Below are 14963 nucleotides of genomic sequence, written 5' to 3'. Positions count from 1 at the left end.
TAAAAATAAAAATTCATAATTTAAGTAATTTTTCATTAACTAACAATTAACAAACATAAAACAAATAATTTGTTGATGTGTCATGTAAACTAAAACTTGCGTCATTATCTTCAGTTTCCTCATTGTTTCTTAGACATTCATCAATATTAGTATCATCAAGAGGATTATTAGTGTTACTACTAGTACCAACACTAATATTATAAACATTAATGTTACTATTAATATCAACACCAATATTATCTGATTCTAGGAATTCATCTATATGGTGTTATATTAATTCTGATAGGGTGTTTTGTGTTGGTGTTGCAGAAAAAAAGCAGGCAATATTGAAACAACAATATTGAGTTAACTCGCAAGGTAGACACCTATAGACTTGTCATCAAACCGGCAAAGCAAACAAAGCTTTCGCTTAAGCCACACATATATTAACATTTGTACATGTTGTTCGCTGCATTTCCATGTTAAAAATGTTGTCTTTCTTTATTTCTTCAAGCAAATTCTTCTCTGCTTCTTTCCCTTTCAATCTCTACTTGGAAAAACAACCCCCCCTTCTTTTTTTGTATGTAGACCTATAACCCACGCTCTAAGTAAACTCCTCAACTACTCCTCAATATGACATACCAACTACAATCTACATACTCTTCATAAATATTGCCTTTTACATCTCATTTTGGACTCACCCTGAAGCCCAACTTCGGTTTTTAGTTGAAATCTTGGGTTGGGGGCTGGAAATATGGACATGCTTGTGGGTTTTTGCTGTGGTTCTTATTTTCGGTTTTGTTGATGGAAAAAAAAAATTGAAAGGTTGCGCACGAAGAGGATTTCAGGTGGCATTCTTTAATTTCCTTAATGTTTTACTTATTATTGGATTTTAAGTTGTTGCTTTCTTACAATGCTGCTGTTTTAGTTTCACTTTACGGCTTGAAGTTTTGCATATACAAATTGCAACACAACTTGAAATGGAAGGCATTGCTACTTGCTAATGTTAGTTTGCTTCTGTTATGGTTGAGATTTGAGAATCAGAGAATGTGAGATTTGGGGAAAGGGGAAAGGGGGAACGGGATGGAGAGGAGATGACTGAGAAGAGTTGAGTTTTGTTAATTTTGTCAAACTCGGTAAACTCAGTCCGAGTTTATCGAGTTCAACGAGTTTGACCGATTTTAACCGAGTTTGCTGGTTTTCGAGTTTTCTACCCGATTACACACGGTATATTTGTGTTGACTCGTAAAATCGTACGATCTTACGAGTCAACTCGCGAGTTTAACAACAGAGCTCTAGATCATGAGATCAAAATACATTATTAAGGCCAATTCCTAATCAATCAAATGTTGAAGAATAAAATTGAAAAAAAAAATTAATTAAAAAAGAAAAAACTACTCTAGTCAATCTAAGATAACTTGTCACTCGGGTCATGAGATCAAGATAGCCCATAGAAAGAAAATAAAAAATATTATGAAACCCAATTTCCAACCAACCTAATATAGAATGATGGAAATCAGAAAAAAAATCAATTAAAAAAAAACCCAAGTCAGTTTGTGCTAACCTATTAAACTCGCGATATGGGTTATAAGACTGAGATAACTACATAAAAATCAAATGAAAAAACTACAAAGCTCCTTTTCGAATAGTTTCAATGTTGAAGGTTGAGATCAAGAGGAAAAAAAAAACTAAATCCATGAAACCAAAATAACTCTACATAAAGCAAATTAAAAACAATTATGGAGCTCAATTATTAAACAACCTAATATTGAAAGGATGAAATTGAAAAAAAAATAAAAAAAGAAGAAGAAGAAGATTGAGTTGTTGGAGAGTGAAATTGAAAAATAAAATTCAATTAAAAAAGAATCTAAAAAATAAACCGAGTCAACCTAAATTAACTTGTCAAACCCACGACCCGGGTTATGAGATCGTGATAATCTCATAAAAAGAAAATTGAAAAAAATTACGAAGCCCAATTAAAAAATAACAAAAAAAATGAACAACTCAATCTGAGTCAACCTGCCAAATCTACGACTCAGGTCATAAGATTGAGACAATCTCATAAAAAATAAAAAAAAAAAATTATGAAGTTCAATTTCAAAACAACTTAATGTTGAAGGATGAAACATAAAAAATTAATTAGAAATAACAGTTCCAAAAAACCCGACTCGAGTCAACCCAGATTAACATGTTAAACCCACCACTTAGATAATGAGATCGGCATAAATTCATAGAAAGCAAATAAAAAAACATAAAGTCTTGCTTCCAACAAATCTAATGTTGAAGGTTAAAATTAAAAAAAAACTAAAACCATAAAATCGGTATATAACACAACATAAAGAAAATTAAAAAAAAAATACAAAGCACCATTATATATAAAAAAAACCTTAAAAAATTGGGTTATTGAAGAGTGAAATAAATAAATAAAACTAAACAAAAAATAAAGAAAAAACACAAAACACTATTTAGTGAATAGTATTTGTGAGATGGTGTATAATAAAAATACCATTTCTTATAGTGTTTTGATAATAAAGTGCTAGCTAGCTTAAACTTACGAAATTGTGGAGCATTTATAATTTTTTAAAAGTTACTCTTTTTATATTTAATTCAAAATATTCGACATAAATATTAGATGGTGGGTGAATATGCTCGTCCTATGAAAATGCAATTTTTAGTTAGTTTATATATATAAAAAATAACTTCAGAATATCCCAACCTTTAAAAAATACAAAAAATAAAAAACAAAATGAACCACTTTACGTGTGTAAAATAAAACAACTTTGAAGGCATGAAATTTCCCTCCAAGACAAAAAAAAAAAAAAAAAATTTGCTACAAGCAAACAGAAAGTAACTAGAATAGCACCGTTTATTCCCTGATTATCCTTTTTATATTTGTTTGGTTCATGATGAGACATCATGGTTTGCTTCAGCTGGTTTTGCATGGAATCTCACGAGTTTTCAGGGAAAAAGTCGGGCACTTGGGTTCTGCTTGGTTTAGAAATAACAAATTCAATTTAATTAATTTAAAATAATTAAAGTTTTAGGGATGAAATTGAATCTTTTCCAATTTAGGGACCAATTTTAATGAAAAAGGAAAAAAATAGAAAAAATTTCTCGTACATTGGAAAGGCCACCAAACTTTGACGATGCGTGTACCGGCCTACCACGGTCTACCGCCACATGCAGCATTTGTGGGTTGAGGAGCTCTGATTGGGCTCCGAAGACCATTCATCTTTTTTTTTTTTTTTTCTCTTTTTTTTTTTTTATGCTTACCTCTAATAGACACAGAGTGGACTGCCAAATTATTTTTTATGTCAAATTTGATCTTTATTATTTTTATTTTTATTTTATCATCTATTTTTTTTTCAATTACATATATTGCGTTTATTGAGAATTGAGTTTCATAATCATTTTTTTCCTTCCCGATTTGTCTTTTATTGGGTAATCTTGGTCTCATAACTCGGTTTATAGGTTTGTTAAATTGACTCAAGTTTACTCAGGTCTTGTTTTTTTTCTTTTTTTCAAGTAATTTTTTTTCGATTTCTTCCTCTAACATTAAATTATTTAAGAATTGAACTTCATAACTTTTTATATTTTATTTATAAGGTAATCTTGATCTTATTACCTGGGTCATAAGTTAGAAAGATTCGTCTATATTGACTCAAAATGTTTTTGGTCTTTTTTTAGATTGATTTTTTTATTCTTATCCGTTGAAACAAGATTGATTAAGAATTGAGATTTGTGATTTTTTTTCTATTTCATTTTTATAAGGTTATTTTAATCTTATAATTTGGAAGATGAGTTTAATAAGTTAGCTTGAATTGTCTCTAGTATTTTTCATTTTTTAAAATATTTTTTTTTGCAGTTTCATCCTCTAACAATGAGTTTGTTAGGAATTTGGCTTCATAATTCTTCTATAGTTTTCTTTCTTTAGGGTTAGCTCATTCTCATAACACGTTTTGCAGGTTTGAAGAGATAGCTTTGATTGACTCAGGACTTTTTTTTGGTTTTTTTTTTCAATTGAATGTTTTTTTTTCATCTTCTAATATTGAGTTAGTTGATAATTAATTTTTATAAATTTTTTTCTATGAAGTTATCTCATTTTCATTACTTGTTACATAGGTTTAGCTAGTTTACCTAAATTGAATCGAACTATTTTTTTTAACTTTTTTTAAATTGATATTTTTTTAATCTTGTCCTCTAAAAATAGTTGTTTGAAAATTGAGTTTTTTATTTATTTATTTTATAAGGAGTTATCATAATTTTATAATTGAAATTGTGAATTTTATAGTTTAACCAAGATTAGAAATTGTATAAGGAGTTATTTATTTATTTATTCTATAAGAAATTTTATAGTTTAGATCAATATAATATATAATATTTATAATGTTAAAAAAAATATTGTACATATGAAAAAAAATTATTATCCAATATTCATCATATTTTTATTTTATAATTAAATAATTGTTTATATATATACATGAACCGCGCCAACTATCTAGTTTCGCTCTATTTACGAAGTACCGCACACCGCCCCTTTCCTTCTCGCTGGCGCTTCGTTCCGAGAAATTCTAATCGGACCCAAAAAAACCGATCCAAAAAATAAGAAATCCCTATCGATGCACGTTATTATTAATTTATTTTCACTATCTTGTTAAAACCTCGATTTCTCTATAAAATCATAAAAACCCTAGCTAGCTAGTACAGCTTCGATCCCTCCACCATGGGAGACGACAACGATGCCTTCATGCGCAACCAAAACGCCGCTGTACGCGGCACGACGAAAGGACAGAACCGCGCCAACGTTCTCCAGCTCAAACTGGTTCGATTCCATACTAGCTATTGCTTTTTTTTTTAAAAAAAAAAAATTGATTCTAATGTGAGATTTTAGGTTTTGTTTTTTAGATTTTGTTTTTTTAATTAATCGAAAACGATTACTAGTTTTGGAATTTGTGCAATATTTCTGTGGATTTGTCCATATTTCTAGCTTCATGCTTTTTAGGGTTTTAGACTCGTTAATGTGTCAGATTTCGTTATTGATTAGGCTCTTATAAACAATAAGAATTGATTATTTTGTGGCATTTTTTAAATATTTATTCGAGGAGTTTAAGTTAGTGTAATTTTGATTGCCGAAGAGAGGAAGAAAATAGAAACTCGTTTTCTCTTATTTGAGAAGGATAGGTTTTTGGATTTGTGATGGAATTTTGCCGAAGAGTGTCGGAAGCAATTGAGGTTTGAGATTTTTGTTATTAGTGGGAGTGTACTGAATGTTTTGACTTTTGCAGATTGGTCAAAGTCATCCGACGGGATTAACAACAAATCTCTTGAAGCTTTTTGAGCCCCGACTTCCTCTGGAGTTTAAACCCCCGCCGGAGAAGAGAAAATGCCCACCTTATTCAGGTATCTAATTTATTGTATGTTATTATTGAGAGTGATTTCTCTTGTTGGATGCTTATTTATTGGCATTTGGAGTCTTGTTTCGGATCTCTGTTTTTTTTTTCCAGGAATGGCTCAGTTTGTGAGTAACTTTGCAGAGCCTGGTGATCTGGAGTATGCTCCGCCTATCAAAGAGGCTGAAACTCGTGTAGAATTTTCTACTTACTACATTTGTTCTATTCTTTTTTTGTGGTTTTTAATTACGATCCTCTAGTTTCTGATATTCTTACCATGTTCATTTATTTATGGTTCATGCAAGGTCCATCATTGTTTCTTATGTCCTCTGTCTTGTATCTTTCCTCTTTCTAAGCAGTTTTGTTTTATATTTTATAACTTTGAGGGTGCATTTTCATGGGCTCCAGTCACAAAGAAAGGCTAGAATTCACATGGCACGACTAGAGAAGGGTGCAGAAAAAGCTGCAGAGGAGCTCCAAAAATGTTAGTTTAACTTCCTTTCTAGTAGTAACTACATGATATATGGACTTGAACTATGCAGGTTTTAACATATTCGTGTTCTTTGCTGTCTGTGCAGATGATCCTAATAATGATCCAAAAGTTTCAGGAGATCCTTACAAGACACTATTCGTTGCTAGGCTTGTAAGTGTTTTACTTATTATTTGTAAATTTTATTGTTTATGATTTACTCTTTGCTCTGGTGTCTTCTTTTTTTTGTTGCAGAATTATGAGACCACCGAGAGTAAAATTAAAAGGGAGCTTGAGTCTTATGGACCAATAAAACAGGTGGGTATTTTTGAGCATACCCATGAGGGTTTGGTAAGAGGTTATGCAGCAACTTTCTCCTTAACATGTCATGCAAAAAATCTATTTATTCTTTTCAAAATATCCCTTTTAAAAGTTTATGAACTGTGTTTTTATTTATTTCAGTTTTTTCAAACGAACAAAAAAATGGTTGGGAATGAAAATTGTCCCATGTGCACCTTTCTGTACCTGATTTGTTCGTCGAACTATAAATCAGCATTAACTTGTTTGTTACTTGGTAAATTATTTTTTGAAACCATTTTCAACCGAGCTTCAACATGGTGATAGATCATAGTTTCATTTGTTTGGCAACTGCAACTAGGATATGGCACTTCTGTTGTTCCACATGTATTACAATAAAGAAAGCTAGAATACCATCCAATTGGTGGAGTGTACAAATTGGAAATAATAGCACAGTTATCACTGTCTATTTGCAACTAATGACATGGGTTTGTTCTGCTGATTCCTAGACAACTGTACTTTCAATGTAGTTGGGTTTAGAAATCATCATGGTAACCCTTATTATTCCATGTTTTAGGTATTGTTTTAGTATCAAAGTTTTTCATCTAAGAGAGTTCTGGTAAGGTTGTTCCAGTTTCTAGGCATTATTTTAGTATTAAAGTTCTTCATATGAGGAGATCTCTGGTAAGGGAGCTTTTGACATCACCCCACAAATGGAAAATTTTCACTCCCAATTTTTTATTGTCCAAGTCCAAAGATCTTGCTTCTTCCTGCCAGCAAATCTGGATTTAAGTTGAGCAGAGCAGTGATGCACACTGCCTTCTGGCCTTTATTTTCAAGCAACAAAAGGAGACTGCATCTGTTCTTTTTCCTGCACTGGGTAAAGCATGTTGGGAGTATTAGCATCTCGTTCTTTCTATTTGAATCTGTCGTAATGCATTTCATTGCTGCTAATTTTTTTAATTTTTTTGGCTTTAGAGGCTATCAAAACATATCAGGAGTTGAGAAGATGTCCTGATATTTCGTATTTTATCCATAACTATTTTTTATTTAAAACAATTTATTCCCTGGTAAGGGGATGTTAGTTTGTTCAAGAATTGGTAAAATTGCCTTGATTTATCAGTTTTTCTGCAACTCTAGCACTGGTGGTGATGCATCTCGCGATTCGAAGCCCTATGAGTAAAGGTGAGCACGGCTAATGAGGCATAACTCCTGCCTGCCGTGCCATTTAGGATTTACTATTAACTTTCTGTAGAGCTATCACTAAGTTATGGAGAATAAATGGTAAAATATTGTGGAAATTGTTTGAAGATCTGACTATGTTGCTGCATTTTATTTATTCTTCTTCTTTGAGATTTGCAGGTTTGCATGGTAGCTGATAAAGTGTCAAATAAACCTAGGGGCTATGCTTTCATTGAATACATGCATACACGAGACATGAAAGGTTTGGTTTGTTGATTCGCACCTTTTATTGAATATACATTCCATGTTGTGTTTCTAACTGCTTCTTGTCCAACAGCTGCGTATAAGCAAGCTGATGGGCGGAAGCTTGATGGCAGAAGGGTACTAGTGGATGTTGAACGGGGTAGGACTGTACCAAATTGGCGACCTCGCAGACTAGGTGGTGGACTTGGAACTACCAGAGTTGGGGGTGAAGAAGTTAATCAGAGGCATCCTGGGAGGTAATTTCCCTGATTTCAGCTCGTCCCACAGACATCTTGGCTTTATATGTTTATACATCTATCACCAAATATTGAAATTAAATGTCTTTCCTGTTTGTACTTACATGACTAATGGTGGCAATTGTTTAAAATAGAAATTTCAAAGCAAGGAATTACTCAAGTTCCATTTGAGCTAGGGCTATATAGTTATATTTGGTTATCATGTTCTTTAGGGGTAATGCACCTTTTACATGCTTTGCTTATTTTGTTTAATATGACTGTTTTTTAGCTTGTACTGTTCACCATGTGGATTTTTATATTATTTCAAATAATGTTAAGCTTCAAAATCTGAATGCTTCTAGTCATCTTGGAGTTGATTGTTAACACGGACAATCTAACATGCTTTGCTTTCCTTTCTCAGAGAGGTTCAGCAATCAGGAGGATTGTCTCGGTCTGAGGAGCCAAGGACACGAGAAGATCGGCACACTGAACGGTATGATTACCCTTAATTTTTTCCTACTTTCTAATTTAGTTATCACATAATGTTTTATGAAAGAGGATTTGCAAAATAGTACAACTCTTGGTTTGGTATAACATGTTCTTGTGATGGTTGGATGAGGAAGCTCAAATACTGTGTATTTACCTGAAAATCACAATGACAGTATATGGAAGGACATGTGGACCAACACAAGGGCCTTGTGGGTATGTTTTCTTTTTGCAAGTTATATGTTTGATTTATTTGGATGGTGCATCTCAGGGAGAGGGAGGTGTCTCGTGACAGGGGAAGGGACAGGGACAAAGAAAGAGAAAGGGAGAAGTCACATGAGCGCTCCCATGACAGGCCAAGGGATCGTGACCACAGAGAAGATAGGCATAACAGAGATCGTGAAAGAGAGAGAGACCGAGGCCGTGACCGTGATAGAACACGTGATCGAGGTCGGGACCGTGGCCGTGACTATGAGCGTGATCGAGAGAGAGACCATGGTCGTGATCGTGCTCGGGACAGGGAGAGGGACTATGAAGTCGGTGACCATTACCATGGGCGTTCTCATGATCGGGATGAATCGAAACATGAGAGGGATCGACATGGTGAAAGGGACAATGATCATGCTGAGCCAGAGGATGATATGGGCTGGTATGAACAACCTGAGCAGGGTCAAAAGCTGCCAGATGCAGAAGATGACCAGCATTATGATCACTACGAGCATCGCAGAAGCAGGGGACGGTATGATCACATGGATGTTCAAGGTGATCATGGCCGCAGTGATCTATATCATGGCACGGATCGCGATGGCGATCATATGGAGGAGGATGATTACCACTATGATCGTGGAACATCTGAGTCACGTGAAAATCGAAGGTTAGAGAGGTCGCCTTCCCAGGATTAGGACAACTGACAATGTGGTCTTGCTCAAGGTCTGTTGTGCATTACTGGGGAGTTGCCATCGAGGTCTCTAGAAACCTTAACATCTTTCACACACTGAAGCAGCTTGTTCGCTCCATTATTTGGTTTAAGTTGTATGAATGTGTTTGTTCAAAAGTTCTGAATAGTTTCTAGCCTCTGCTTTATAGTATCGCTAATGGATTATAATTTTTATGTGCTAGTTTCTGGACAGAATAAACTATTTTGTTTGCGTAGTTTTGTGCCTATATCTGAAACGAATCAAGAATACTGCTGGTTTTTTTCATTTTTTTTTTTAATGTGTTTCAAATATGCAGATTGGTCACAGCATCAATCTTCAATCTTCTCCACTGTATTTCACCCTCCTCTTCTTTAGCCGAGTGTACTTCATCTCTTAATCATCTTCAAGGTGGCCTTTTGAAGTTGTAAAATTTAAGGTGTGAAAATAATGCCAAGTGCCAGATTTCTGGACAAATTTCATCCTTGAATATCATTAGGAGCGACTTTTCAATGTGTTTTGAACTTGCAAGTTGGCGTCAGATCCTGTTAGGATTCCACAATTGTCTTGGCACAGCACATCCTGTCGAGAGCTCAATGTTTTAATCCAAAAGGAAAGCTGAGCTTCCAGACTGAAACACTTGATCCAGTCTCTAATAGGTATATGATACAAGTATAGAATATCAATGTGTTCAATAGGCACGTTTGTGATAAAATAAAAACAACTCTAGTGCTTACCAGTTCATTTTAACTTTCTCTAACTCATCCAACTTTGCAACCAAATAACTCCATTTTTCTCCAGTGTTGCAGACTCAAACATCGCTTGAAGATATCTGTCCAACTTCATTCAACACTCTTCCACATGAGACTAGCCAGCTAGAGAGTAGAGACTGCTGCAACTTAGAAACAGAAACTGACCACCGCCTCAGCTTTACACAGGTGTTACGCCGGATCACCCACTTTGCGCCACAACTTTTTTCCTGCATTTTTATTTTATTTCTTTCACTATTTAAACCGAATTGCACTCCCGTATTTCTCTGATATAAAAAAGGATACGATAAAAAAAACACATTCCATGATCTTTGCGAATCTGTGTTATGGCACACTGTTGTGTCTGGGTGTACTGAAACAACTGACACTGCCTTTTTCTTCTTTTACATGGGAGGATTCAAAAATTATTCGGCTTACAATCCAACAGTAACATCCTCAAAAGGCGTAGTATTAAACATGCCAAGAATTGATTTCCTTTTCTAGCAAGAACTGTTAGTTGTCCCTACGAAACAATCAGCACTATACTTCGAATCCATGTTTCCTATAAAGATCACTGGTTCCTTTTGTTATCGGCAATAGCAGTAAGCCATTTTGCATGCAAATTCTCACCATGTGTGAGACAAAGAAAACTGTGACAACTTTTTGTACAGAACACTATTGTTGTATTTTGGTAAAAATTGTCAATATATTAAAAAAAAACTAATAGGGTTAGTGTTCCAATGTGGAGGGTCTCATATTTAGATTCCCACTGTAAAATGATCATTTTATCATTGTTTTTTATAAGATCAATTTGTCATTGCAAGCTTAGATGGGATAAAATAATATTTTTATTTATATTTGCATAGTGTATTTTTACTTTTGATCAGGGATAATTTTGGTTTTTTTTCATTTCAAAAACACAGTTCAATTGCTGAAGTGCCCTTGCAAGCAAAAAAAAATATATCCATCAAGGGATTTTTAGTTTTTTCACATTTTTTTATATGATGAGAGGCATTATGGTCTTTTAATAAATTCAAAAATAAAAAAAATAAAAGTTGATGGAGTGTGTATTGCACGCTCCAGCGAGTTGAAGGAACTCACACACTTCAAGCAACGTGTGTGGGCTCCTTCAATGGACAAACACCGTCATTCGTCGTGACCCATCTTTACGGTGGATGGGCAAATGTCAAGAGCAGTGTGGCCTTGATGGATGTTTTTCTTCTCTTTTTTCTTTTCTCTCTCTTCTACTTGATAAAACACAAAGATGTTTTTTAATTTGTTTTTCATATCTAATTTAGTTATCATTCTTTTAATTTCTATTTGGTTTCTTTTTATTTATTTTATTAATTTGTTTCTTCAATTTAGTCCTTCATCACTTAGTTTCACTTTATTTTTTTTTATCAATTTTGATCCTCATTCTTTTAATTGCTATTTGTGTGTCTTTTAATTATTATTTTCATCTCCAATTCGATCCTAATTCTTTTGATTGCTATTTGATTTTTTTATATTTTTTGAAAGCTTTTTTCTTCAATTTAGTCCCTTGTCACTTGATTTCGTTTTATTTATATACCAAATTTGGTCCTCATTCTTTTAATTTTTTTTATTTCCTTTTTATCCTTTTTTAATTGAATTATGTTTTCAATTACATCCCTTAATGTTTGATTTTGATTTATTTTTATGTCAGATTTTGTCCCCATTCTATTAATTGCTATTTTTTTTGTTTTAAATCCTATTTTATTACCTTTTTCTTCCAATTTCATCACTTAATATTTTTTTTATTGAGTTCTGGGCTCATGACGAAAGTCATGGATTTCAAATATTAACAGAGGTTGACTTCACTCTTCTTCTTTTTAAAGTTCTTTTCAATTTTTTTCTAATTTCATTCTTTTTCCAGTCTATAGAGTTATCTCAATCATATGTCCATGGTCGCAGGGTTAACGGGTTAATCTAGGTTGACTTAGATATTTTTTTCATTTCTTTTTTAATTTTTTTTCATTTATGCCTTTCGATATTGGATTATTTAATAAGTGAGCTTCATTATTTTATTCAACTTGCTTTCGACGGGGTTTTTCTAGTATCACAACCGGGTCGTAGATTTGGCATATTAACCCAATTGGGCTCTGATGTTTTTTTTAATATTTTTTTCATTATCAATTTTTTTGTTGGTTTTTTTATTTTCATTGCATTTTTTATTTCATGCCATCAAAATCATACAATCTTATTAAACTCAGTCAAGTCAATGACCCAGGTCTCGGTTTTTTTTTTGAAGCACTTATGCTACCTTATTATTTTTTTGCGATGAAAAACAAATAGGCCAGTGTACAACATAGCGTGGACCATCTATCTAGTATCATGCTGATACGTTACTTTTACTAAACATCAAAACCCATCAAATTATACTATACTTTAAAACGTGCGAGAAAATCATTGTGTTGGTACTATATACATAAAGTGTTTGCGTTGTGGATCACACTGTAGATGTTCAGAGAATCATGAGGGGCGTCGCCTTTTCTATTTTTTATTCTAAAAGTTGTTGGCGCGTGTTGGGTCAAAGCATGACTACCAGACCTATGGCTCTTGAGTTTAGCATGACCTGAGAGGGAATAAAGTGTTTGTATTGTGGACTACACTATAAATATAAAGTGTTTGCACCATGGATCACATTGTAGATGTTTAGAGGATGATGAAAGCTGTTGTTTTTTCTATTTTTCATTCCAAAAGCTGCTGACGCATGTTGCGTCTGGCATGGCCGAGAAAGTTTGGTTTACCGTCAGACCCAAAATACTTAAAATATTCTTTATATTTTTTATATTTTTTTAAAAAATTATTACTAACTATTCAAAACAGGTTAAACACTTACTATCACAGGTCATCTCTATACCAGGCCTTAAAAGTGAAAGAAAACAAACAAAAAAAAAACATTAAATGACCTCACATTCCCTGCATTCTACTCTCTCTTTTTTCCAGTTACACACTCACAAATAAAAAATAACCGCATATGTTTGTTACATTACGATTCACATGTTTCACATTGCCTTGAACCTTTTACATTAGTAATATTTTTAAAGGACCAGTGGATTTAAAATCTTTTGCTTCTTGGCAAAGTGAGGGAGGCCAAGTACAGCACTGGAGAAGGAAGCTCCGAGGACAATTAATGCAGTACTAGATGGGTTACATTCAGAGCTACATTTCAACGCACGAAATGTTTTTTCAGAACAGTCATTGAATTTAGATGAAAGAAATGTGCATATACTGTTGTTAACATGTTTTTTTTTTGGTAGTAAGAAAAAATTAATAAAATATCAAAATGCACTTTTCTTTTGTTTTTTTAAATATTAAAATCATGACATCTCGAATTAATGTAAGTTAATTTGAGTTTATCCATTAAATATGTAATTCAAACCATTAACTAGCTTGATTTAATTATTTTATTTTTTTAAAAAAATTATTTTTTATTTAGTTATATAATAATAAAGTTAGATATTCGCTGAAAAGTCATCAAATCTTAGTCCTCGTTTGCTTGACGGAAAGTAGTTTTCTGAAAATCAATTTTTAAACTTTCCTGTATTTGTTTGTCATTAGAAAAGTTGGTTAATAAAAAACATTTTTCAGTCAAAGAAAAATTTGGCTTGATTTTCAGGAAAGTGTTTTCCTTTTATTTTGGGTGGAAAATACTTTTCAAAAGTTGTGAAAAATTTAGAAATGTCATATTATTTGTTGATTATATCAAATTTGGTCCTCAAACTTTTGATTGCTATAAATATTTTGTTTTGATTTTTTTTTTATTTCATCCTTTAGAATTTGATTTTTATATTAATTTTGATCCTTATTTTTATGATTATTATTTGCTTTTCTCTTATTATTTTTTAATTGAAATTTTTTGTCTATCAAATTTGATCATCATTCTTTTGATAGTTACTTATTTTATTCGAAAAAATTTATGCAATTGTAAGTATTATTATTTTAATTTCATTATCTTTTAATTTGTTTATTTGTTAGATTTGATCTCTATTATTTTAATTATTATTTATATTTTTAAGATAATTTATGAAATTATTTTTTTTTCAATTTCATTCTCATTCAACTTTTTAATTTGTAAGATTTTTTCTCATTATTTTAATAAGCTTGAAAAGAAATAAAACATTAATAAATTATTTTCCAACTCATTTTCCATGACATAACCAAACATTGAAAAGTGTTTTCCAACTTATTTTTCATAACACTACCAAACATTGAAAAATAATTCACTTTCCCAGAAATCACTTTCCAAAATAAAACTACTTTCCAGTAAATAAACGGGTCCTTATTTAAAAAGAAAAGACGAATTGTATAAAAAAATGTTGGTTAATTAAACAAAGACATCAATAATTTTTTTGAAATTAAACTAAAATTTTAATAGCATTCAAGAAAACAATAACTCAAATATATTTCAGTGAAGAAAGTAATAAAGCAATATATATAATATACATTTATTTTTTTAATCTCAAATTAAATAAACATAGAATGGAGAAAAGAATTAAAAAAAAAAAAAAAAAAAGAGAGAGAGGCTGGAATGGGGCTGGTGTGCTGCCTTGGAAGGCCTAGCATGCCTGATCCATTGGATCTCAAGCCCGGTGTACGAGCCTAGTAGCATAAGCTTGTGTGCTTGGATCTCTTTTTAAAATTATCTAAATGGGTAGACCATGTATTGTCCACGTATTGTTTTTTTTTTTTTTTAATAAAGAAGTAAATAATGTATTGCCTGCAAGCCTACTTTCTAACCACTATAGTTGTGATTGAAAAAAAAGAGAAAAGGTGATGATACCAATTTTTTTTTTCAAAGAAAGAACTCTTATTTTTTTTTAATTTTGGTCTTTTTTTTCAATATTTTTCAAATAATAAAATCACAGTTTCTGTTTGTTTTTTTTATATATATAAAATCAAGCATCAACTAATTAACAAGATATTTTTTAAGACCACATAACCATAGATAAAACAAATTATTAATTTTAAGATCTAATCAATAGAGAGTGAAAGAA

At 32.1% G+C, this 14963-nt stretch overlaps 1 protein-coding gene across 1 annotated transcript; it reads left to right on the top strand.

Annotated features, from left to right (window-relative positions):
• Positions 1-4481: 4481 nt before the first annotated feature.
• LOC18099289 (U1 small nuclear ribonucleoprotein 70 kDa) lies at positions 4482-9484 on the top strand. The gene is made up of 10 exons (XM_006383156.3): positions 4482-4801; positions 5265-5379; positions 5484-5563; positions 5778-5853; positions 5948-6012; positions 6094-6156; positions 7498-7579; positions 7655-7817; positions 8218-8289; positions 8554-9484. The coding sequence occupies exons 1-10, from the start codon at positions 4703-4705 to the stop codon at positions 9182-9184; spliced, it is 1446 nt and encodes a 481-aa protein (XP_006383218.1). The 5' UTR covers positions 4482-4702; the 3' UTR covers positions 9185-9484.
• Positions 9485-14963: the final 5479 nt, after the last annotated feature.

Source organism: Populus trichocarpa, chromosome 5 (assembly GCF_000002775.5).
Source record: "Populus trichocarpa isolate Nisqually-1 chromosome 5, P.trichocarpa_v4.1, whole genome shotgun sequence".
Taxonomy (NCBI): Eukaryota; Viridiplantae; Streptophyta; class Magnoliopsida; order Malpighiales; family Salicaceae; genus Populus; species Populus trichocarpa.
The sequence above is the reverse complement of the archived record's forward strand: the minus strand, read 5'-3'. Positions and strand labels throughout refer to the sequence as shown.

Bases quoted from the DNA above. Each gene is read 5' to 3' on its own strand.
- LOC18099289 (XM_006383156.3), top strand. From the start codon at position 4,703: ATGGGAGACGACAACGATGCCTTCATGCGCAACCAAAACGCCGCTGTA. The intron at 5,564-5,777 runs GTAGAATTTTCT...CATGGGCTCCAG, and splicing joins TCAAAGAGGCTGAAACTCGT to TCACAAAGAAAGGCTAGAAT. The intron at 8,290-8,553 runs GTATGATTACCC...GGTGCATCTCAG, and splicing joins GAAGATCGGCACACTGAACG to GGAGAGGGAGGTGTCTCGTG.